This window comes from Scomber scombrus, chromosome 2 (genome assembly GCF_963691925.1).
Source record: "Scomber scombrus chromosome 2, fScoSco1.1, whole genome shotgun sequence".
In the NCBI taxonomy this organism is placed as follows: domain Eukaryota; kingdom Metazoa; phylum Chordata; class Actinopteri; order Scombriformes; family Scombridae; genus Scomber; species Scomber scombrus.
The window spans coordinates 18998486-19025406 of record NC_084971.1 but is presented as its reverse complement, the minus strand read 5'-3'; the positions used below and the strand labels follow the sequence as shown (position 1 = coordinate 19025406).

The window sequence follows — 26921 nt, the reverse complement described above, 5'->3', positions numbered from 1 at the left end:
CATGTGGAAAAGCTCACATGCAGGCTGTTCTTTTTGGGTTTTTTTAAATAATAAGGTGGCATGTATCTGGGTCATCTCTAGTCCGCTTCCTTTTTTCAGCAGCCTGCCAGTCGCCCCGGACGACCTGAGATATGTAAAGACACGGTTATTGATCCTGGCATAGATGAAGGTCACTCAGTGTACAGAATATACAGACCTGTCGTATGAGAAAGGAATTAAAATGACCTTTTGAAAATAATGTATTCCTAAATAATAAAATAAAATGTGTTAATGCTGCTTTTTTATGCCTGTTCTTGCATAGGCTGCTTAATATGTTATAACTGATAAGGTATATGTGATTTTTATGCATCTCAAGCATAAATGCAGACTTTTTTTTTTCATTTAGATTATTCCTAAAATGTTCATTGACAGAAAAACTGCTAACTTTATTGTTTTATTAACACATGAAGGAAACATTAAAAATGTTCTCTGGTTTCAGCTTCTCAGATGTTTTGATTAAGTGTAAATTGGAAATCTTTGGAGTATTTGAGGACTGTGTCGGTTGGACTAACAATTTAAATCATCATCTTGGGCTCTGAGAAATTGTAATGAATGATTTTCACTATTTTCTGACATTTAATAGACAAAATGAAAAAATAAATGGCTAATTGCTTCCTTATGAATATGATGGTAAGTGGCAAATAACAAACCACTATTACAGATACCAGCCATAATATGTAAATTGTGAAATGTGGACTAATGAGAATCCAGAAAAACTAGAATCAGATCTCAATAATCATGTCAAAATGTCATGTGATTTGGACACGCAGGTGGTCGAGTGGTTAGAGCGCATGCCACATACGTTTAAATTCCCCTACTATTAATGAACTGTCAGAGGTTTATCCATACCTTTCAATACTTTGGCAGCTATCACTTTTATACCTTATGGGTGGTTTAGGCATTGTGGACAATACTGCAAATCAATGAGTAGGACTGCTTTGTGGAAATTATACCTACATATATATACAATATATCAGCCAATATTAGCTTATTGCTGATATATCAGGAACAAATAATACCACATTGCCAAACATATGAATGTTGGCTGATACTGCCAATTATCTGTTATATTTGTTTATGCTTCAGACTTATAACGTTCGGACTATAACAGTAATTTAGGATTTTAATGTGACATTTGCTTCAACATAATGAAAGCAAAAAACACACTTTGAACTGGTTATTTCATCAATAAACTATCTCCCATCAATTTTCAAAAATATTTACTATATATTACAACATGTATCATGACTAACTGTATATTAAGATATCAAACTACATGAACTGTGATTGATGATATATATAGGATATATTTATACACATCAGCCACTCATGGATGTACTAACAGAGCTAGGTTTGGCGCTGGCTGTGCTCGTGTGGCCCAATAAGTATTTTCCACATTGACAATCATCAAAGAGAAACTTTTGACACCTTTGATTGCGAATAAGTTCAGTGATTTCTCTGTATCAATAATTTTTAATCCATAAGGGTTTTGTATTTTTAAATGTTTCCAGAGCCTAGAAAAGCTTTTATTTTCAATTTGCATGACGTCATCCAGAAACCTGGAAGCTAGGAAACTTTCTTGGCTTATGTGATTGTTCAGCAATTTTTCTTCAAGGTGAAATTTTGGAATCCAGTTCTTATAATACATCCCTGCACCAACCCCTAATGTAGGTAGTTCATCTCGATCGTGGAACACATGGTTCATTTTAATTCATTTTACACCAGTGTATAAAGAAGAAGCACGTACAAAAACAAAATATTTATTCAATTTGTTCATTAAGATTATTATACATTTTTGCATTGAAACAAGCTTCATTTTGGTATGGTGAGTCGTGTGTGTCCGTTTTTTCGAGGATCTTGATTGAATACGTTGAATGCGTCCATACTCGAAGAGACACTTGGTTGCTGACTTCAAGAAATGTACGTTTGCCTGGAGTAATCACGTGATGAGATCAGAGCAAAAGTTTGCATTAAAAAAGGAAGACTGCTCTTAAAAAAAGATATGGAGACATTCCAAACTATACAAACAAGATCCGGCAGGCCTTATGTTCTGAGAAGAGGTCAGGCATGTGTTTGAGAAGCACTTTTTGGTTGAGCTTTGAGGCAATGTTTGAGATGACCTTGCTGGTGATGAGCCCATACGTATGTTAATGTTGCTATGTCTGTTTGTCTCCCTGTGTGTGTGTGTCCGAGTTTATGTGTTTTAAAAGAACTCCACCGATTTAGCATCACATACCTATGACATTATGAGACTCATGATGGGCAACAAAAGAAATCGACATGTATGCAGCAGAACGAGGGATATTATCATTTTTTATTCCATGCATTATTCTTCCTTGTTAAAACCTGCCGCCTACATTACCCACAGTGCAACACAACTCATTCAATCAACTGTACAGATTCAGGTTAGCAATAAGCAGAGCAATTCTTTTTAAGTGTACTGAGTCACCAGAATCAGTTAATTAAAAAGATTCATTTACCGAATTGTTGCGCCTGACCGAGTCGTCCCACTCTCTGAGCTGAAACATGGCAGAACTGAGAACAGTCATTAGTGAAGGATAAGCCAATCAGCTGAGGATTTACTTGGGTAAAGATACCACTTGCAAACTGAAAACTGCTGTAACAAAGCTGCTGTTTACCTATTATGTACAGCATGTATATTTTTGCGACACCTAATACTCAAAGCAAATGTTTAGTACTACTTCAAAACATGAGAGGGAGGGAGAGATTTAAAATGTATTGAAAATCTAATGAGCACAGATGCAGCAGTTGTGTTTATGCACTCTATGATACCATTCCTGCAAATAAATCATGTTATTCACAACTGATGACTGAGAGCTGCACTGAACTGACTGAGAAATGATCAGATCATTTCAGGAAGTAAGCATCGTTTACAGTGTTAGTCAGGTGTATTGTGCTAGTAGTGGCTAATGTAGTTAAAAGCAGAGATGAGGCGACAGAAGTCTGGTAACCTCACTTCTTTCTAACTTCACACCCCCAGATTTCTGTAGTTTTCAGTTCCAACAGACATTTCTTTGGGGCAATTTATCAGACTTTGTGCAGCTTCCTCAGGAGCCAAAAAAGGCTTTACACAATTTAGGTTTTCACATATGAAGTAGACCTGAAAAAACTTTGATGTGTAAAATCGGTGGAGTTTCCCTTTAAGGTATTGTGTGTGTGTGTGTGTGTGTGTGTGTGTGTGTGTGTGTGTGTGTGTGTGTGTGTGTGTGTGTGTGTGTGTGTGTGTGTGGGAAGCAACCGGATGTGTATAAGAAGCAATGAACTGTATGTTAGGAGGTGTACTTGCAGCTGTTATGTGTGTGTGTATGTTTGCATGTTTGTGTGTTTGTGCTTAGAAGGAGAAGTATTTGGTGAACCACTCCTGCTTTAGCCCCTCTGTCCCCCTCTGCTCCACATACGGGCCCCTAAAAAACACAAAAAGCCACAACAATTTAAAACAAATAACATTTGCATATATATTTATGTTATGCTCAGGTTCTGATTATTTCACAAAACCATGTTTTACGCCCAAGTTATTAAAGGTACTCTGTGGAGGTTTTGACCACTAGCAGCACTAAGGAGCAATGTTTATATGCAGGGGTCCTCAGTTTGTTTGTATTGTACCCACAGGTGACATAACACATGTTCCTGCTGCAGGTTTCACATTATTCCTGCCGCAGGTTTCACATTATTCCACAACAGATGTCGGTGGGAGCAATGTGCCAACAAATGCAGCATGTAGAAGTGGACATACGAGTTTATTACAAAGGTTTGTCGTCACTGACTATATAAATTGTTCGTTGTTTTCTAACCTAAACAACTGCATCGCCATTCAAATGCACTTCAGCACAACATCAGTAAATTAACATTGTTTCGTTTGGTGCTGATTCTGAATGTTTTCATCTTAGTAGAAACTGCAGTGTGTTGCTGCTTCAAACTGTTACTGTCACTTCAGTACCAAACTACACCAATACAAGCAAGGCTTATAAGGTTAATAGCTCTGCGGCCAACTGTCAATGACAGAATTATCCCATCATGATTGTTTCTTCTGTTTCTGCAACCTTTTAAATAAGCTTTTAACCAGGCAGTAACGTGACTGATTTGACAACAGTCAGTTTTTCAGTCACCCGTGAGGATCTCCGACGCTGAGAGCTACTGATTCAGTTACTGAAATTTGAAATATTGGCGTTTAAAAAGATCATATATAGTATTCAAAAAATCTGCATTGTATATTTGTGATATGAGGAAGATTTCAACATGTTACAGATAAACAGAAAGCTTTTTGGTGAGAAAAACTGAATGTAACTTTTGTTTGTTTATCCGAAAACTTCACAAAGCACCTTTTTAATGTCCATACCTGATTGAATGGGCCTGCAGGTGTGTGTGTGGGTCCTGGCAGGAGGGTGACACGTAGCGAATGCCTGTCTGTGGCGAGGGACAGACAGGCAGGGGAGCGGTGGGTGCTGGGGTAGGGGGGATGCAGGAGGTCCGGGATCTGGGGGAGCGAGGGAGGGACGGGGAGGAATGTTGGCTGAGGGAGAGGGAGGTGTGCTTGTGTGGAAGAGAGGAGGTGGAGTAATGGGGGGAAGTCTGAGGGTGGGAAGTGGACTGGTGGGGGAGGGTTGAGGAGGAGTGCTGATGGACGGAAGAGGAGGAGGAAGACGATGATGAGGATCGGGGGAGTAAGATGCTCCTGTCGTAAGTACCGGCGCTGGAGATGCTGGTGACACGAGGAGGCGACTCCATCCGCTTCCTCTGTTTAAAGAACAAAATACATTTGAATTTTAAAACAAGCATGATTTATGTTTGTGTTTTGTACTTTTTTTATTTAATGATGACATAAATCAAAATCATCCATCCATCCATCCATCCATCTTCTTTCCGCTTATCCGGGGTCGGGTCGCGGGGGCAGCAGCCTAAGCAGGGAAACCCAGACTTCCCTCTCCCCAGCCACTTCGTCCAGCTCTTCCCGGGGGATCCCGAGGCGTTCCCAGGCCAGCCGAGAGACATAGTCTCTCCAGCATGTCCTGGGTCTTCCCCGGGGTCTCCTACCGGTGGGACGTGCCCTGTGACGAGCACAGAAGTCCAATAACAGAACACCGCTCGGGTTCAGATTAGGGGGGCCGTTCCTCCCAATCACACCCTTCCAGGTCTCACTGTCGCTGCCAATATGAGCGTTGAAGTCCCCCAGCAGAATGATGGAATCCCCAGAGGGAGCACTTTCCAGCACCCCCTCCAAGGAGTCCAGAAAGGGTGGATACTCTGAACTGCTGTTTGGGCCATAGGCACAAACAACAGTCAGGATCCGTCCCCCCACCCGTAGGCGGAGGGAGGCTACCCTTTCATCCACTGGGGTAAACTCCAACATACAGGCGCCAAGCCGAGGGGCAATAAGTATTGCCACCCCTGCCCGGCGCCTTTCACCAATGGCAACTCCAGAGTGGACGAGAGTCCAACCCCTCTCGAGAAGACTGGTTCCAGAGCCCTTGCTATGCGTCGAGGTGAGGCCGACTATATCTAGTCGGAACTTCTCAACCTCGCACACCAGCTCAGGCTCCTTCCCCGCCAGAGAGGTGACATTCCACGTCCCTAGAGCTAGCTTCTGCAGCCGAGGATCGGACCGCCAAGGTCCCCGCCTTCGGCTGCTGCCCAGCTCACACTGCACCCGACCCCTTTGGCCCCTCCTACGGGTGGTGAGCCCACGGGAAGGGGGTCCCACGTTGCCTCTTCGGGCTGTGCCCGGCCGGGCCCCATGGGTGCAGGCCCGGCCACCAGGCGCTCGCCATCGAGCCCCATCCCCAGGCCTGGCTCCAGGGGGGGGCCCCGGTGACCCGCGTCCGGGCAGGGGAAACGAGGTTCCATTTATATTACTCGTCATAAGGGTTTTTTTGTGAGCTACGCTTTGTCTGGTCCCTCCCCCCGGACCTGTTTGCCTTGGGTGACCCTACCAGGGGCATAAAGCCCCCGACAACGGAGCTCCTGGGGTCATCGGGACACTCAAACCCCTCCACCACGATAAGGTAGTAGCTCAGGGAGGGGTAAATCAAAATCAGACAGGGAAATTAGTCTTCATTTATATTAAGGCTGGCAGAAAATTGGTTTGTCCTCAGACTGAAGTTAAGCACCATGTAAGAAAAGCTGAGAATTCTACTGATCGTCTATAGTTTTCTTGTCAACAAATTCCACAGAAAGGCCAAAACCACAAATGAATGACTGAATTAATCCTCCTAATAAATATTGGCTCTGTAACAAAAGCTTGAACCTCAGAGCTCAACTGTTGTAAAAAAAAAAAACAAAAAACTATTAAAAACATGTTCATTCATTACCATGAACACTGCAACTGAAGTTCATTTTGACACGATCCCACATACACCTCCAACTCCATAAATCATCTGTGAGCTCATGAAATGTTTATTGATCAGCAGCCGAAAATAGTTCCCACTGAATACACCATTTAATCTTGTTAAGTAAAAACTGCAGAGCCCAGATGTTTTAGAAAATTACCCGACCTTTAAAAAAAACATTAATTTATATATATTTTTTACATGTTTTTGACGATAAGCCTCTCCAGTACGAACAGACAGGATGTGGAAGTCAGAAAGCACTGAGAGACTTATGCGATGTTTGTTTTGGACTTTTCATGTTTTCACTCACATTTTGTAACTACTGTATGGATGTTATTATGTGGTATCGCAAGACATTACTGACAGGTTGCAGGTGACGGTGTACTGGGCGGTTGGTGCCATTTTGCCTTTGAGGACAATGCAATTTTCTATGGACTGACATTATTCTGCCTTTGCCGCACACAGTGCCAGTAAGGGATGGATTGAAAAGTCTGAACTCAAAATGATGTGCTGCCAAAAATGTTTTCTAAGTGTTAAACACACAGTGTAATTTCATTGCTTCACAGAGAACAGAAACTGTGGCTAGCTTTCAGTTTTCATAGCAATGAAAAAGTATAAAATCGTCCCAAGAAACTTCTCAAACCACTACTGTAGTGTCAACGTCTCTGCTGTCCTTACATATGATAAGTTAGTTTCAAAAACACATTTTTTATTAAAACATATATACTGTATATACACCTGAATATGCGTCAGAGGAAAGCACAACTTGAATAAAAATGTGAAAAACTCCTCCACACTGTCTCACTGACTGCTGGAATATTTATTAGTATCTCTGCAAGGTGTAAAGCTGGAAGAAGATTGTGTATGTGTGCGTGTGTGTGTGTGTGTGTGTGTGTGTGTGTGTGTGCGTCTATCTGCAGTTCATCTTGCATACTAATGCCTAATATTTTTTGTGAATATTTATGACTATATACTCAACCTATTTTATAAGGTGATTCTACAATTAGGGCCATATGTAAAAAAACGTATTTGAGTTTTAAATTCTGACTTTAAAGTTAAAACTCAAAAAAAAAATTCACGTGGCGCTAATTCTCTTCTGTAGAATTTCTTATGAGCCTGTAACAAGAGAGGGGTCACTCTGTAGTTTTGCAGACCTACACAACACACCCACTTTACTACACTGTTACTCACTTGGTCAGGCATGTTGTGTAGTAAAGATTGAACTTTCTCATTTTTATTGCCACCATCTTGACTGTAAGGGAGCCGTGAGGGACAACTGAGTGAGATTCAACAGGGAGGTAGGGAGGGGTTTTAGTTTGTGTGTTTTGTGACAACAAAATTAATTAATTATTAAACAAAACTGAAACTATACAATACAAAAAAAAATGTATATAAAAATTAACAATGACCGATATAAGAAAACATATTTTATACTATAGAAAAAAACTTTACTAAAAACTTCATATATATATATATATAATATCAGCTGGTTGCATGTGGCAGTTGTGGCGTCACAGTAGGTGCGTCACCACCCACATGAACCAAGACACACCTAGCGGAGCTCTGCACTTTACTTTACTTGGTGCACTCTTCTAGTGATTGATGCTTTGGTATGTCTGACTTTCTTCAGGTATCTAATTTTTATCAAAATATGTTAAAATACACACCCTCCTTGTTGCACCGCAATTCTTATTTATAACAAACAATGCTCTAAACAAGTGAGTGTTTGAGCATACCGAACATACGGACGGCTAGAGAAGAGGGTTACACTGCAAGAGTGGTTTGTGAAGTGTCTGTGAACATCTTGCTGCCTTTTATCAACTCTGAAATCTTGTCACCATGATACCTGCCAGCCTGTAAACAGCATGTGTTTACATGGCATGCTTACCTTTATCAGCCCAGAAGGTCTGTGATCACTTATCCGTGACTGACGCCAAAATTCATGTTGGCAAATTAATGCATACTGGATCATGTACTTATGTTCAGCCTCACATTATTATTTAAAGCTGCAAAGAGGGTTTTATTTATGAGATTGAAATCTTTCTGACTGTATCATATGTAATAATATCTATATAGAAGTGTTTCACTGAGACAAATTAAGTTTAAGATCAACACCCAAAGTCAAACACACAGCATGGTACAAGATTATATCATTAAATATGTTTTTGTATTTTGTAGGAAACATTCTAAGAAATTCTTCACACAAACCTGTATGAATACTGGTCAAATGTCATGCAATTAAAGTCTGTGTGATGGACACATTACACAAAGAGGGCGTCTTCATGACAGACTGGTGATCTGCTGAGTGGGCGAGTTTGTACATTTCACCGCCACACAGACTTTGACTTCTGCCCAGTGAGCCCTTCTGGCTGGAAGAAGCCTAATTTTGATGAATACATTATGTGCATGAGCGGTCCAGACAAACTCACCCTCATGGTTGGCGTGACGCTCCCGGGGCGGGACTTGCTGTCACGGAGCCTGAGGGTGCTGTTGTCCCCGGCAACAGGAGGGTGGAGCTGCAGCTGATGCCTCTCTTCCTGGAGGGAAGGAGGATGAGAAAGGACTTTCATTGGCCTTATTCACAGTTGGTGTTGTTGTCTGGCGGGTGTACTTGTTTGCTAAGCTGCCTCATGCCTCACAGATGGTAGACACAGCACTCTGGCAGAGGACACTTCAAAAAATGTAATTTTCTCATACGTATATGACCAGATGAGATTTATGAAGACGCTGATCCAATTTGGTTTGGTTTGAATGGTTAAAGTCATTACATTATTAAAAACCTGCCCTTTACCGAAGCCATTGCTAGATTACTGTACCTCTTGGTCACTGAACTGTTGATTAAATTGGCTACTTTAATAGGATTAAATATAATGACTGTTTGGCTCGTTTGGCTTTAAAGTCAATCAACAACAAAGCAATTAACTTTAAAACATCATGAGGTTAGGTGTGACAGTTCATTCTTGATACTTGAGACAGTAGAAAAAAATCTTAATTAAAAGGTCCACTTGCTATTATTATACAACTATTACTTTCAGCTACATCACTTCGTAAGACATTTTTTTCATTTTTCATGGAGTCACATGATCCAAGCATGGAGCATAATGACAACTAAGCCATCTCCATCTGCTGATGAAGACGGTTAGATGCACTTGAAAGGTAAAGTATTACTCGCTGTGTTGAAAATATACTGCAATTATAATATGAAATAAAAAATATACTGTATCTAACCTTGGACAGGAACAAATGCTGGTGATACTGAATAGTTTTCATATTGTTAACACATTTCATGAAAAGACTAAAACTAAAAATGTCTTGATACTGTCTGACTTCTCTACTTTATATGTGGCCCCAAACCCTGTGCTTCCAACAGTTGCAGCCCTTTAAGCAAACATTATAAACAGGAGTAAATGTTGCATTTGTTGGGGACTATTTTCAGCTGCAGATTTGGAGTATTTATAGCAGCAGGACAGTGTTTGTGGGACTGACCCAAAATAAATTACAGAGCCCACATATATGATAATGAAGAAACATGTTACCCAGTGCAACAGTGTGGCTCTTTGATGTATTTTTTAATAGTTTTTGGACAAAAATTGAGGCCAGCAGTACAGAAGAATAAGATACATCAGGCCTCCAACTACACAGACAACACTTGTTGGTTTTGGTATTTTCATGAAATTTGTTGACAATAAGAAAAAAACTAGACTGATCATCAGACTTCCCTAAGGTAAGATAATCTTCTGGAGTGAATATAGAGTGATCAGAAGTTTGTGGAAGTGATGTGTGTGTATGTGTTATTTTCTTTCTGTCTTTGAGAGAACCAATTTCAGTTGCACAACAGCGTTGTGAGGACAATTCTGTGTGCTTTAAGGTAATTTTAGGGTAAGGGGCTCGGGAATGCATTAGGTCAATGAGGGTTCTCACAAGGATATAAAAACAAACAGGTGTGTGTGTGTGTGTGTGTGTGTGTGTGTGTGTGTGTGTGTGTGTGTGTGTGTGTGTGTGTGTGTGTGTGTTTGTGTGTGTGTGTGCCTGTGTGCCTGTGCTCTCACCACTAATCGTTTAATGAGCTGGTCTCTCTCTGTCAGTCTCTCCTGGAGTTTCCCCAACTGCAGATCATCACATCGAGGCTCCCTCCTCCTGCACCGTTCCTCTCGCTCACGCAGTCTGGAATTAAATCATATATGCACACACACATACACACATAAACATACACACAGACACATACACACATGCACACACACACACACACACACATACACACATAGACACAGACACATACACACATGCACACCCATACACATACACACAGACACAGACACACATACACACACACACACACACACACACACACACACACATTTTCTCTCATACCCGTCCCGCATGATATTCATTTTAAATGTGTTAATAATTATGTGTTTCTGGGTGTCCCTCCTCTACTCACTCGTTCTCCAGAGCCACAATGCGAGCCTGCAGGTGTGTCTGGGCGCTGCTATACTCAGAGACCAAACTCTGCATCTCCTTCTTGTGCTCCCTCCGGATCTCCTCCACCTCCTCTTTCCTCTTCTCTTCTTCCCGCTCCTTCTTCTTCTCCTCATCCTCCACCTCCTCTTCTTTCACATCCTCCTCTTTTTTGTCCTCCCAGTGTTTCTGTGACTCCTCCAGTTTCTCCATCTCCACCCTCAGTTTCTCCACTTCCTCCTTCAGACGTTGTGCTTCTTCTTCGAGTTGGGCATCTCGATTCTTGTGCAGTTCTACCGTTTCCTCCTCTTTCTCTTCAGCTTTATGGTTGTCTCGTATTGACCTGAGCAGGGGCAATAGATACAGCAAAGGGGTGGGAAAGAAAGGAATGGAAAAAATGGCAGTGGGACATTAAATATAATAACACAGTTATGAAAAACTGCAAATTGAAATAGCTGATTTTGATCTGGGGTGTTGGAGAAAGACATCAGGTCCTAATTTAGCCTGAATATTACTGGATATCAGTACACAGCATTCACTTTTAATATAGACCAAGCAGACCATGGACCAAGCAGTAAATACATTTATACATATGAAAACATGCTCCATATTAATAGCTCAAAAATCACAAATTAACACGAGAAGTACAAATTTGCAAGATATTGGTCATATTCCCCAAAAAAACTAGACTGATTTTTAGCAGCCAAAAAATATGCAATTTGCTTAGTGGAATGTTTTCCTACATCTTTTGAAAATTAATTAAAAAAAAGTAAATAGGGATAAAAATACAAACATGCGTAACTTCAACAGAATTTCAATTATAGGCAGATTGATTTATGCAGTCTCTCAGGATATGGTGTCATTTGTTCCTGTCTTAAAGGCTTGTGTTGGGAAATATGCTTATTTACTTAGTTAAATGATTGAGATGATTGATACCACTCTCATGTCTGTACAGTAAAAACTGTCAGGAGCTACAGCCATGAGATAGTTAGCTTAGCTTCAGGGTAGCTTACATAAAGACTGGAAGTAGCTGCTATGTCTCTTTCCAAAGTTCAAAAACCCACCAACGTCCCACCAATTAACACATCTCATCTGTTTAATCCATACAAAAGCCAAAGTATCAAAACAACAAGTTGTGGTTTTACAGGGGTTATAACGTGTTAATTAGTGAGCTTTATAAGTGCTGGTGAAAGTCAATTTTCTCATTTAAGTCTCTTTAAAAAGAAAACAAACAAAATGGCAAACTTTTTGCCATAAACTCCAAATTCAGTGTGCAGATAGCTGTTAGTTCGATTAGTTGATAGAAAGAAAATTACTGTAATAGATTTATCGTTTCATTTTTCAAGAAAAAAAGATAAATATTCATCATCATTCATTTTCAGCTTCTCAAATGTGAGGATTTAATGCATGTCTTTATCATATAGGATAAATATAGGATCTTTGAGTTTGGGATTTTTAATCATTATTTTACACTATCCTCTGACTTTTTATAGAAAAATAGATCAATCAAATAATCAAGAAAAAAATGGTTGTATTAATGATGATAAGCAAATAAGTATTTTTTCACATGTATCGACTTGTTTCCTTACTTTTCCTTTAATTGTTTCTTCAGTGTTGCATTCTCTCTCTGCAGCTCCAGCATGGCACAGCGACTCTCATCCAGCTGTCGCTCAAACACCTGATACTGGTTCTGCTGCTTCAGGTCCTTCACACAAACACACACACATACACAAACACACACACACAGGGGGTACATAGTAAAATCTCCATGAATGCCAAGATTCAGATATCTAAAATGGTCAGTGCTGCTATCGACACTGATGTACTGTATTGGCTTTATCTCTGAGTTATGGAGGATTTCATTCATGTGGGGTGTAGTAACATCAGTTATGAAATGGCTGTGATTTGCCAGAGCGTGCACATATATAAATATAGGTATATGTTTGCTTTTGTGCGTCTGTCAAAGAGAGATTATGTAAGTAAGAGACAAGCTTTAACACACAGATAAAGAGAATGAGAGATTTACGTGTGAACGTGTGTTTCTCTTTGTGCACACTCAATCAAACTGGGACTGAATATTCAGCACTGGTCTCCCCAGTGTGTGTCACCTGTTGCAAGGCCATCATTTGTGTGTGTGCTTGTAGTTGAGCCTGCAGGTCCTCTATCTGCTGCATGTGTCTCTGGGTCATCTGTCTGCTCCACTCGGTGTGCTGCTGGGTCAACTCTGCACGCTGCTTATCTGATATCACACAGAACCACATACAGAAAACAAAATCAATTTGGCCCACTGTTACAGGTACCCTTCTGCTGTTGCCATGGTGAAGTGTATCCATGGCAATAGGAACTTCACTGTTGAATTTATAATCTCAATGTGTATATCGCTCTGCGTGTGTGTGTTTTTGTGTGCACGTATCCTGCGTGTACAGGGTGTTACTGTCTGGATGTGCTTGTGCAAATGTTTATGTGTACTATGTGTGCACGTGTGTGTGTTACCTAGCTCCAGGTGGTGCATTGTCTGTAGTCTGTTCCTCTCAGACAGCAGATCTTCTTTTGCCTGTCGCTGTAACGTCTGCAGCTCTACGGCGTGACTATGTCTCTCCTCAGCTAAAGACTGGCTTTGGGGCTCCTTCAACACATTAACACAGTTTTTACAGTGGCTGCATGCTTTTGGTCACACAAACCTGTTGTTACACTGCAGGCTAACTACTTAACTCTATATATATTGTGTATTACATGGATAAATGCACACATGCACACATAAAATAGCAGTATGTTGCCACTCTACTCTAAGCTCTGCAGCGCTATCATCAAAACTGCTAAATTATTCATCACAGAGAAAAACCTTTCAAAGAGTGTACATATGATTTTTGTAAAAGTGTGCATCGTGTGTTTGTGTGTGTGTGTGTGTGTGTGTGTGTGTGTGTGTGTGTGTGTGTGTGTGTGTGTGTGTGTGTGCATGTACCTGCAGCAGCTCCCTCAGCTTCTTGTTTATCTCCTTGGTCTCTTGAACCTCCTTCTTCAGCTTGTCAATTTCAGGGTTGCCGTGGCAGTCGTCTCCTGATCCCGCCTTCTTTTCCTCCGTCTGCATTAGCAAGAAAATTGCGAGCAAAAGGACTTTAAGTCTCTGCGTGCCGTCAGAGTAATCCGGAGATGATGAATTTTCAGCAAACATTAAATTAATTAAATGGAGATGTTGCTTTTGTTTAAGAATTTGCAGACTCCAACGGTTCTCTTAGAATAAATGAATAAAACTCAGACTTCATTGTGCACTCAAAACAAGCTTACAGAACTAATTAAAAGTGTACTCCAGCGATTTAATGTTGCGCTCCCATTGGGGTCTAACAAGAAACAGATTTGAATGGTCAGCAGATCCTGACTTTTAGTCTCTAATATGGATCAAGGTCCAAGAACACTGGATCCTACAATTCCCAAAATGTAGCTCAATAGACTTTCATTAGTGTTTCATTAGAGTCTGCTGCCTCGTAAACACCCACGCCTTTCAATCGGTACATCTGTACATCAGGTTTTCAGTTACAAATATACATCTCCAAGCCTAAGCTGATATCCCAAAGTGACATACCAGGGTTATTTTCTCAGACCTGGCAAAGCTTCTGCAGAGCCACAGAAGACATTACACAACTGTTTATGTTGATGTGTAAAATCACTTCAGGCAGGTCAAACTTAACCTTATTACCCAAATGAAATCCAAATTATGATTTGGATGGCAGCTAAAGGGAGAGAAACAACCTCTGATCCCCAACATGTTATTTTGTGAATGAATCAAACAGAAACAAAAAACTAATACTAAACTTAATAATAATAATGATAATAATAATAATAATAATAATAATAATAATAATAATAATAATAAGATCATCCCAGATTATTATTATTATTAAACATAACCAATTAGTTGATAAATCGATTAGTCGATCTTTAAAGCAAAAAAGTCATATATTAGCTTCTTAAATGTGAGGATTTGGAGTTTTTCTCTTTTGTAATGTTCTGTTCTATGAACGTAAAGTGAACATTGTAGGTATGTGAAGATTATGTGAGGACGTCATTGAAATTATGATGGGTATAGTTAGCTATTTTCTAACATTATTCATAAAAATTGAATACTCAGCAGATTAATTGACAATGAAAAAAATGTCAGAAATTCAAGGAGAATATAAACGATGAAGTAAAAACTAAATGTCAATTCTGATATCAGGCTGTAATTAGATCCTTGGAATAAAAAATTATAGCATTAAGTGCTGAAAACTCACCTGCAGTTCGTCTAGTTGACCCTGCAGCTCAGTTATCTGGGTCTGCAGCTCCTGCTCTTTGTTCTGCCATCTCTGCTCGCTCTCAGCAACAGCGGCATTCATCTCTATCCTGAACTCTGCTCTGAGACGATCCTCACACTCTGCCCTGGAGGCACGCATCAGAACAAGAAGTAAGGCAGAGTTAACCAACATGTGAAATTACTATTTATTTCTTCTCACTACACTCCACTGTGTGATCATTTTTTAGTGCCATCTTCTTGTGACACTATTTTTTTCTGGTTAAGCTCAGGTAGACAATTGCATTATGTTGTCTACTCAATGTGCAGAGGGATGAAAACCTTTTGCATGAGAGTACCTCTACATGTGAACTTTAGAATAATTAAACACACTGTATATAAATGTCTACAGTAATTATAGTCATCATAGGATGCCGTTCGAGATGTAGAATCACTAAATGCGACCGGACAGACTAATTGGTCATCAGAAAAACCATTAAGGTAAATGTTTGCTTGAATAGTGATATTGATTTAATTTCATCATTGATGTACTAACACAGTTTAAAGGCTTATGTATCCTAATCATTGTTGCAGCTGATTTGGCTCTGTTAAAACAAGTTTCATGACAATAAAGACATTTAAAGCATCATCTAATTGACTTGATGAAAAAAAAAGAAGAGGATTTTATGAATACTGTACACACTGTTGGTTTTGAGCCACTAAGCTCCTGAACTTTGATCTTTCTAGTGCTCCTTTAAGAGGAAGACACGAGGAGATTACAAGAAGAATCAGATTTTGTAATGGGAGCCTGAGGAGTTCTGGCAGGTTTGTGTTTGTTCTGCTACCTGATCTGGTCCTCGTTGTGCCGCTGGCTCTGCTCTAGAAGGTTTCTCTCTGTGTTCAGTCGGCTCTGTTCCAGGATTTTCTCCTCCAGCCGGTGTTTGTCAGCTCTCAGGGACGTTATCTCTCTCTGCTGCCTGTCCCGCTGCCTCTCTGCCTCCTCCTGTATCCGAGCCAGTCGACTCCGAGTCTGATACAGTTCCTCCTCCAGGTGAGAGGTTGAGGTTGCAGCTTCAGGGGCGGCCTTTTCTTTCTTTTCTTGTTGATGGATTACTGACTTCAACCGACAGATCTGAAACAAAGAAACCTTTTTGTTATCAGAAACAGGAAGAACTTTGTCAGTATCAATGAAAATTATGAATACTGTACTTAGTCCCCTCACATCACTGCTGGCATCTTTCAGTTTCATCTCAAGTTCTTCCCTTTCCTTCTCCAGCCCGCTGCGTAGCTCCTCTCCTCCTCTCCTCTCCTCCTCCAGACGTGCACACACCTTTCAAGAATGTTCATAATCATCAAAACAACTGTTACATTAACATTTCTTCTTTTTTAGGGATTAACCCAACCATACTCTCATCATTTTATCACTAAAGCCTAATTAATAATTAGTCACGATGAAGTGCACATTAACATGAGGCTCAAAGGCCAAGTAATTATGTGATAAAATCTCTTTATATCTCTACATTTACACACCAAGTGCAGAAAATATTCATTAAACATGCTCTTTTAGACCGGTAGTTCCCAATCTTGGGGTGGAAACCCCCCAAAGTGATTGCAAGATATAATCTGATATAATCATGATGTGATTATCAGGGCAGGAGTGCAGTTAAAAACATTTATACTACAAATATGTATTTATTTTTTTGCCATTTATTCTGATCTTTGCTTTTTTTCTTATAAATTATATAACAATTTCACCTCCTCCTCAGGCTTCTAAAAAAAATTGTTTTAAACAGTCAATATGGTCATAACCTCAGAGTCATGCAGCCGCTGACAAGGAGTCACAATTAGAATAGACTAAGGGGATGATGACTGTTGAGACCTGAACTGTCAAGTGTGTCGACATGCGCTAATGTAACCTGTCTTCAACTTCATAAATACTGATTCCTTTATTAAGTCATGGATCAAGAGAAATCTGGTAAACATAACCAGATCTCAGTTGGAGAATCCTAAATTCTGTGAATGCTTAACTGGGTTTCTGAGGATTTTTACAAAATCATGTGAGCATTTCACAGAACATGAAAAGTATTAATGTTGCAGCTGTGTGGTGGGATAAAAGGAAAAAATACTACTCATAGCAGTGTGTGTTTGTAACCAAAATAATTAAATCCAAAGTCTAACTGAAACTGACAGTAAAATAATGAAGCCTATAAACACTGGTTGCCACAACTGAACAGTACTCTTTTTAACATTCAGATTTATGTGTACACTATGAAAAAATAGCAAGAAGAAAAACACATTTTTGACTGGAGGGGGACATTATTATGCAGTAACACCTCTGCTAATGATAATGCATAGTTGTCATCGTAACTTTATATGTTCAGCTTGGTGGTAAGGAGCGGCTCCATGACAAAGAAATTCTTATGAAGGGGTGCCATGGTCTAAAAAAGTCTATGAACCACTTGTGATGTGTGAGCAGTAATTTACTGATCAGTGACTAAACATTGATATTTTTAGAAATCATTACTAGTTAAATGAACTCGTAAACAGACGGCCATGCTGACCTCTTGGTTGGTCTTCTTCTCTGAGCTCAGAGCTTCTTGGACGCTGTGCAGTTCAGCTGCGTGTCTCCTCATAACCTCCTCTATAGCCTTCCGGACCTGCTCCTTCAGCCGCTTCCTGTCCTCCTCAGCCTTCTCCACCAACCTCTTCTTCTCCTCTTCCAGCTTCTGCTGCACACCGACCCTCTCTGCCTCCACCTGCTCTATGTTCTTGTCCAGCTGGGAGAGAACACGAACCCTCTCCACCTCCAACTCCTTGCGTTGCCTGTCCAACTCTTCTTCCTTTTCCTTCCTCAGACGTTCTTTGACCTCCTCCATTTCTTTGCGCTGCGCTTCCCTCTCCTCATCTCTCTCTCTGCGGACTCGGTTTCTGTCCTTCTCCATGTGATCCTTCTCCTGCTCTCTTTCCTTCCTCAAGTTTTCCCTCTCTTTTTCTATCTCCCTCTGCAGTTTCTCCCTCTCGTCGTCTGCGTGTTTTTGGATGCGACGCAGCTCCTCTGTCTGAGCTCGCACCATCTCGGAACGCAAACAGGATAGGGCCTCAGCATGCTATAAACATACACACACACATAGTACAATGTATATATGCTTGCATTATTGCATTTGTGTATGCATAGATAAAAAGATCGTTTGTGAGTATTCGTGCACGTGTTTGCTTGTGTGTTACCTGGCGAATCTGCCGGGCATGGTCATTGTTTCTGCCGCTGCTCTGTAGCTCCAGCTCTCTGTTCCTGCTCTGCAGACGGCTCACCTGGCTCCTCAGTTCATCCACCTCAGCACACACACACACTTCGCAGCCACCACGATTCAGCAGCTCCTCTGATAGACACACACACATACACACACAGAATAAACACCAACAAACACCACGCACACACATACGGTACATGCACGAGTGTATTGATTGATTATGCATAACAAGCAGAATGAACTTATAGCGGACCAATGCTAAATGAGGAAGGGCCTGGCACAAAAATCGTTATCATGCAATAAATAAAACTCAGGACATTTTTGCTGACTGGGTATGATGACACTTTGATGAAACTGTTTGCCGTTGTGGCGGATGAATAATGCACATTTGTTGCATTTTCTGTATATATCACAATGGCGTGAGGCAAAAACTTAATTAACAGTGAATGAATAATGGAAATTCACTGAGCTCAACTGGGTTTAACTGATGTGCACTTTCTGCAGCAGACAGGTGAGAAGACAGGTGGACAGACAGACACAGACGGGGACTGAGTGACTACCTGCTCTGCTCTGCAGCTCATCCTCCTGCAGCAGCAGCCTCTCCTTGGCGACCGCTAGCTCCTCCTCCGCCCGTTTAGCCACGCCCTCGGCCTCGGACACACGCCTCCGATCCAGTTCCAGCTCTTCCTCCAGGTCCTGGAGGAAGGCGTGAAGGCCGGGAGGGAGTTTGGCACGAGGGCACGTAAGGAGGGCAGTGCAGAGGAGTATTGTGGTTCGACAAAGAGTACAGAGGAGAGAAAGAGAAGAGAAGCCAACAGCAAATTTGACACAGATAAGAAGGAAAGAGAGAGAGAGAAATACAAGTCAGAGAGACAGGGAGGATAGGAAAAAATGGAGAATGAAATGTGGTGAGTCAGGGAGCTTTCTAACCCAGCTGCAAGCTTTTAATGGTCTGCTGTGAGGGCGTATGTCAGCTCTGTGCCAGCTCTCGTAGGGCTTCTTAAGGCTCATGCGTGAGGTGGTAATGGTAGTGGTGCAGCAAATCTATCCTGCTCAAACTACTCATTAGCAGATAGTTGGCAGTGGGAATAGCACTCAGGGAAGGCAGCCTGTGGTTAGACAAGCAAAATCCCCCCTCTCTCTCTGTTTCCACTTCCACCTTGCTCCCTACTTTCCCATCCAAACGATCATTAGCTGCGTACATCAGAGACAGGAAGCTGCAACATTTCAATTTCCTCTCACCTCCCTCCTAACAGCACTGGGTGTAGTATTAGTGTGAGATTTTGTGTTACCTGTATTCGCTCTTGCAGTTTGACTGTGTTTCTCTTGCTCTCTGCAAGCCTCTCCAGGTGACTTTCCACCTCTGCCTCTGCTCTCTTCACTCTTTCTCTTAGAGCGCTGTGCATCCCTTTCTTCTCCTCTTCCTCCCTCTCTTCCCACCTTCGCCTCTCCTCCCTCCATTCTGCCTCCATCTTCTTCCTCATCTCCTCTTTCTCCTCGTTAAGATAGTTTGTCTTTCGCTCCCATTGCTCCCGTTCCTCTTTCACCGCTCGCCTCTTCTCCTCCTCCACTCGGTCCCTCTCCTCCTTCAGTGCGCTCACCTCCTCTAAGAGTCCTTTCACTCTTTCTGAGTCCTCCTGCTCTTCTGTTTGTCTGTCCTCCTCTTCTTTCTTTTTCTCCTCATCTTCTCTCTGCTTTTGCTCCTTCTTTTCCCTTTCTTCATCAGCTGCTTTTTGTAGCTCCTTGCATTTGGCATCCAGCTCTTGGATCTGCTCTCCAGCCTTCTCCAGTTCTTTGCTCAACTGCAGGCTCTTCTCCTGGTCTGCACTGATCTGGGATTTGGCCTCCTGTAGCTCCTCTTCTGCAGCCTGGAGCCTCTCCTCAAACCCTTTTCTCAGCTCAGCCTCAGTCTCACGCTCCCTCTCCTCCGCATGGATGCGGAAACACTCAAAGTCTGCCTGTACCTGGAGGCACAGAGGAGAACATGTTACACACTGCACTTGTGACTGTGCATACATCATTAGTTTTCTTTGATTCAAAGACGTTTTTTTTCTCTCGTCAACTTTCCGGAAACCTTTCAAGAGACTTCAGTTCAAGCTGAGGTGACAACATTGGACAGTTCATGAAGAATTATGCTATTAATATGCAGCACCATCACATCTCAAAGGTGTTAGGTTAAGATGTGTGTAAACACTATAACATTTGAAAAAGGGAAGATTGTATCTTTAAAAGGCCAATTAGCAAGAATGTTGTGACATTTAAATAATACTAACTATGTGGCAAAATATCATTACCAGCCTGCACAATTGAGATTTGGCAGGTTGGAGCCATTTTCTAAATTCTAAACCTTTTTTCATCCTTTCATAAAAGTAAGAGGGGTTCATATGGTACTTATAATACCTACTATGTGTGAGATGTAGCCTACTGCAAATAATGGACAAAGAGGAGATATTTGTTCTAACAAGTCTATTATTCTCTATATCTGGGCATCTCTAAATGTAATATTCTGCTTATGCTGTGGTTACCTTGCAAGGCAGCTGGACTTGTAAGATCACAAAATAACATGATCAAATAAGAATCCATCTTTTTTTATTTCAAATTATGTGTTTGTGTCTAATCCACTGGTGGTTTGGACCAATCAGTGTTGTGAATCTAGCTGTCTTGGGACCTCCTGTGTGGACGGCACGCCTCAAGGAGCCTAACCACTTCAGGCCTGTTGCCTTGACCTCCCACCTGAGAGACCATGGAGAGGATCATCCTGAGACACCTGCAACCCCTGGTGGGTACACTGCTGGACCCCCTGCAGTGTGCTTACCGGCCTGGCATTGGGGTGGACGAGGCAGTGATCTACCTGCTGCACAGATCACTGTCACATCTGGAGAACAGTGGGAACACTGTGAGGGTCATGTTTTTTGACTTCTCCAGTGCTTTCAACACTATCCAGCTGTCAATGCTCAGGGTGAAGATGGAAGGTGTGGGAGTGGACCAACACCTGGCTGCATGGACAACAGACTATCTCACCAACAGACCACAGTATGTGAGGCTCCATCACTGTGTGTCTGACATGGTGCTCTGCAGCACATGTGTCCCTCAGGGTACGGTGCTCTCTCCCTTCCTCTTTCACCCTTTACACCTCGGACTTTACACACAACAGCACACACTGCCACATCCAGAAGTTCTCCGACGACACAGCCATTGTTGGATATGTTTTTGAGGGGAACAAACTGGAATATAGAGAGGTCATCAGGGACTTTGTCAGCTGGTGTGAGCTCAACCAGCTTCAGCTAAACGCCAGCAAGACGAAGGAGATAATGATTGACTTCAGGAAAAAAAACATCCCACTTCTTAACGGTGAACATCCAGGGCTTGGGCATTGAGGTAGTAGAGAACTACAAATTCCTGGGTGTTCACCTTAACAACAAACTGGACTGGACTGACAACACCCACACTCTATACAAGAAGGACCAGAGTTGCCTCCACTTGCTGAGGAGACTGAGGTCTTTCAGAGTGTGCAGGACTCTCCTTAGGACTTTTTATGACTCTGTGCTTGCTTCGTATCTTTTACACTGTGGTCTGCTGGAGAGGGGGCAGCATGGACAGGGACAGGAAGAGACTCAACAAACTGATCAGGAGAGAGAGCTCTGTTCTGGACTGTCCACTGGACTGCATAGAGGAGGTGGGTGAGAGGAGGACATGGATCATGGACAACACCTCTCACCCCCTGCATGACACCGTCGGTTCCCTGAGTAGCTCCTTCAGCAGCAGACCGTTACACCCACAGTGTAAGAAGGAGAGATTCCGCAGGTCTTTCATTCCAACCGCTGTCAGACTCTACAACACCATCATAACCTGAACATGTTGTAGTTTCTTTTCTCAATTACCACCACTACTCACCAGATATTTATATTTATATCTGTATTTATATTTTTCACATCCCAACCTGTTTATCATGTGCAATATTATTTATATTCAGGTCACTTTACTTTTAGTACTTGTTTAGCTCGTTTAGCATTTGTTTGTTTATTGTATATGTTCAAGGGTTTCTGTTTGTTGTGGATGCCCATTTTTTTCTGTAGTGTATATTACTTCTGTTTGCTGCTGTAACAAGGGAATTTCCCCGTTGTGGGATAAATAAAGTACAATCTAATCTAATCTAATCTAATCTAGTCTTGCAAAGTAAAACAGTGATAGACAGATGGTTCCTCCTATCACCTGCCAAGTATTTTCTGAAAGTGCCTGCCCTTCTCGAAACAATTTCCAAGGACGACTTTCAGATGGTTCTGTGTAACAAACCATCTGGTGCATCGGGTTGATATCATAGTAACTTACTCCAGAAAAAAAAGTACATACCGTTTAATATTCCTCCTCACTGACTAAGGGTGATGGTTTAACTGATAACCACTGCTGTGTTTGAGGTGTGCGGATATAAAACCAGAGTATAAGACTAGACTAATTTCCTTTTTATGATGTTTATGTTTATGCAATGATGTAAATAAATAACTTCTTACTGTTCTCATAGTATTTTCATCAGTGCCAGTATGGCACTAGTCCATTTTCAATGTGTCCAACTGTATTCATCTAGTTCTAGCTCTTTCTTCCACATTGTGCTGCACTGCAGTAGGATTGTACTTGCACTTCTAGACACCTATTTAACCACATTTACAGCATGTGTGTCTGCACCCAGTCTCACAAAAACAGAGCCTACAGCTCTGTTAGTTCTATAACAATAGTTCTGTACAGCACTTGTTTAGGGCTATTCAAGTAGAGATGCGTTATGTGGGCAGAATTTACACTCAAGGTAACATGCTCTGGAATAGGTACCAAACAACAAGCAAACATGGAAAACATAGTGCAGACGACAAACAAACCAGACCGATGAGCATGGTCAAACACTCTGAAAATGTACATTTTTTATCTCTTTAGTGGCATCTCTTTCCCAAAGAGCTCATAAGAAAGTCATGTGTGTATGTATGATTGATGTTGATGTTTTACTGTGGTGCACAGCGTATAAATTACACATGAAGGTTGGGTAAAGTAACAGGCAATCTGAACTGGGCTGACAATTGTCGGCCGCATTAGTGGCAGGTTTGATTTGTGGCTCCCGCTGGGAGTTTACACATTAAATTACAGCAATGCAACATGCCCTTGAATGAGGTCGGCTCATCATATGATCAGGAGGGTAAGAGTGCATGTACATACATACACACACACACACACACACACACACACACACACACACACACACACACACACACACACACACACACACACACACACACAGGGACTCACACATGCACACACCTGGGCTCCAACTCTCTGCTGTTCATCAAGAGACTCCTGCAGCTCCAGGAGGCGTGTCCTCAGCACTGACCCGTCTCCTTCATGACACGTCTCCATAAGGATGCGGTGCAGCTCCTCGTGATGGGCGTGGCTCAAGGCCTGCAGCGCCGCCTCCTGCTCCTCATTCTTCATGTTTAGAGAGTAAATCACCTGGAGAGTGTCAGTAACAGAGAGGAAAAGACTTAAAACGATGTACATTTATGCTTTAAAGTGTTCTGTTTGAACAACGTCATTCATTTCCTTTGAACAAAACATATTTCATACTGACATGCCTCCTACAGTCTTGTTCAGCTAATATTTACTGCTGATATTGAAGGATTTTATTGCAGACTGAATAACAGATTTTCCCTTTCATGGTAAAGATTAAAATAGATTTGACCTATAAGCTTTTGTATTTGCACTGGGCAACTGTAAGCACATAGCATGAATCTGTTCTCTCTCATGTGACTGGGACAAGATTTTTAATCGTTTTACTCTCTTTTTTTAATGTGACTGACTGATTTATAATATAGCCAGTAGCCAGTTTTTCTCATCATCTCTCCACTCTATGTGCTTCCTCTTTATGTATTTAACTTGCTGTAGGTACAAACAACAGCAGGAAAGCTGACACCAGTACTAGTCCACAAACACAGACACTATGGAGCCAATATTTTCATCTGGCAGCTTCATGATGACAAATATTAAACTAACACTGACTGACTGGGAAACACAATAATCCCCAAACACAAATAATTGAGGTTAAACAGCAAAATTGTCAAACTGTGTGCATCTACAGTAACCAAAGACCTGTGAGCCCTCATAGTTCGGGCTTTGCAGTTTCCTGCAGTGACTCTTCTGCCTGCCAGCATGTGGGGTCTCTCACCCCCTCTTCCACATATAGACTGTGACTAACACATGAAATATGGCCTGTTTCGACCCACTATTCACTTTACCCTCTATTCCATGTCTACAGTGTCATCATCTGCTCCTACTGACCCTGACGTCTCACTTACCCACTTGCAGAGGTGTGTGTGTATTTGTGTGTGTGCACGCGCATGGGTGTATCCAGGGGACACATGGGCTCATATTTTACCCAGACGCCTCTCTGTCTGCAGCACACAGCTGGCACAGCACTGCCGGACATTCCCTCTGTGTTTGTGTGCGCGCAAATGTCACCACCTCTCTCTTGCACACACACATCAGTGTCCTCAAAGCGTTCAATAAATGATATATTCCTTATAATCAATCTCCTGATGTCAGTGACGAATGTGACATCTCCCCACCCTTCCTGTCAGTAGAACACTTGTAAAATAAGTCACGCGGACTATCTGATCACGTCATAGTGCATGAACTTTGGCTCATGAACTATGATTTGTGACTATGAGGAATGAGGGGGACTTAGAATCGAGGACAGGCTCTGAGGGGAGTGTGTGTGCATGCTGTTCTTGGCTGTCCTCTTTGGACAGTTTGAAACTGAGAGCGATGACGAAAGAAGGAAAATATAGCAGGGGAGAGGACGGTTTAGCAAAACCTGTTAGTGAGCTAAACCAGTGGTTTTTCCTAACCTCAGGGTCAGGACCCCTTTTTGCTTCAGAATATACAATAACTGGCCAAAATTATCTGCACACTTGAACATTACATCCATGTAAAATTAGTGGATATCTTATTCTAACACTACAGCATTAATATGCTGCTTTAATGTCCTCCACTCCCACTTCCACTTCTAGGAAAGTTCTCCATGGGATTTTGGGAACATGGCAGCAGCTCTTTTACCATTCAGCATTCATAAGAACATTAACAAGGCCTGGCTCAAAAGTGTTTAAAGGGGTTGAGGTCAGTGCAGGCCAGTCAAGTTCCTCTAAACCAAACTCTGGGAGCCATATCTTCATAGACCTGGTTTTATGCACAAGGACATTGTTGTTTTGATGAAAGATCTGATGAAACAGCTGCAGACCAAAAATACATGTATAGAATATGTACTTTGGCAATATAGTTTAAATCTGCCGCTAGATGACCTACAAGATAGAAATAAAAGGAAAAAACATCTGTCACACAAAGTTTCCTCCGTTTTTTCCTTGCAATGTTGGATGGTTTTATTTCCTCAAGCCTCTGAAAATTATTTAAATGGCGCGACCTGACAAAGTCATCACTTCAAAGTCTTAAACTGTTCACAGCTCATCAGGACAATGACAAAGTGTCCCAGCTTGTTGTTGCCGCATCTTAAGCCAAAAAGGTTTGCAGCCAAATATCTGAACATTAAGTAGTTCTCCCTGTCTTTTTTACTTTAGGTTCATGCAAATAAAATATATTAATCTTCATCATTACACTGCAAAACCTAATTGTACACTGTCTAACATGGGAGAGAAGAAATAACACATTCTTACTCCTACCAATGAAAAGTTACATTCATGACCAATAAAATGCACTCTCATTCAAGTCAATACACCGAGGGTTCATGCTGCTACAGTGTTATTTGGTCTGGTATAAGCAGTATCTTATGCGTTAGTTTAGTTTTAGTTTATTTATTTGCAAATGCAGAAAACACCTACATATATAATACATAATCGACAGGGGTTGTACCCACATGGGATTGTGAGGGTATCTTACCAAAGATATAAATAATAAGATTATAAACATAGAAAGAATGCCACTATTATTATTAGTCATATTTCTATTATTATTACTGTTATTATTGTTGTTGCTGTGCTTCTCTATGTCTCTCACTCCACTCTCCGTCTTCTTTATCTCTCAACCCGACCAGTCAAGGCAGATTGCCGCCCACCTAGAGCCTGGTTCTGCTTGAGGTTTTCTCCAATTAAAGAGCTTTTTTTTTGCCGCTGTTACTAATTGCTTGCTGATGGGAAATGTTGGGTCTCTGTAAATTAAAGACTTCCGTCTTGACCACTCTATGTGGAAGGTGCCCTGAAATAACCTCTGTTGTGATTTGGTGTTACATAAATAAAATTGACTTCACTTTACTTGAAAGGTGACTAATGTTAACACACTTCGGTTAGATATTGCTAAGTAACTGACTCTTCTCTACATGTACTATTGTTGCACTTAGATTTAGCATTTCCCATTATTTTCACCACTCTCCCATCAGGCAGGCTCAGGGTCCAGCATGCAAGAACAAACAGACTGCGAAGCATCTTTTTTCCAAGAGCTGTTGACAAATTGTTGAACCCCCCCGCACCCCTGAACTCATCCCAACATACACACACTCACTCACTCACTCACTCACTCACTCAC

The 26921-nt window shown here is 41.5% G+C and overlaps 1 protein-coding gene across 1 annotated transcript in view; it reads right to left on the bottom strand.

The window, feature by feature from the left end:
- Positions 1-3345: 3345 nt before the first annotated feature.
- Positions 3346-26921, bottom strand: part of fam184b (family with sequence similarity 184 member B) — a 26987-nt gene continuing 3411 nt past the window's right edge. Inside the window, exons 2-18 of the mRNA XM_062436938.1 lie at positions 23655-23843; positions 19646-20317; positions 18914-19049; positions 18331-18482; positions 17667-18212; positions 16328-16435; positions 15951-16237; positions 15110-15254; positions 13804-13923; positions 13335-13467; positions 12950-13080; positions 12431-12546; positions 10825-11184; positions 10433-10547; positions 8813-8920; positions 4397-4794; positions 3346-3464 (exon numbers count right to left, since the gene is read on the bottom strand). Of these exons, the coding sequence (XP_062292922.1) occupies positions 3392-3464; positions 4397-4794; positions 8813-8920; positions 10433-10547; positions 10825-11184; positions 12431-12546; positions 12950-13080; positions 13335-13467; positions 13804-13923; positions 15110-15254; positions 15951-16237; positions 16328-16435; positions 17667-18212; positions 18331-18482; positions 18914-19049; positions 19646-20317; positions 23655-23843 (3789 nt within the window). The 3' untranslated portion in view covers positions 3346-3391. The remainder of the gene's footprint in view (positions 3465-4396; positions 4795-8812; positions 8921-10432; positions 10548-10824; positions 11185-12430; positions 12547-12949; positions 13081-13334; positions 13468-13803; positions 13924-15109; positions 15255-15950; positions 16238-16327; positions 16436-17666; positions 18213-18330; positions 18483-18913; positions 19050-19645; positions 20318-23654; positions 23844-26921) is intronic.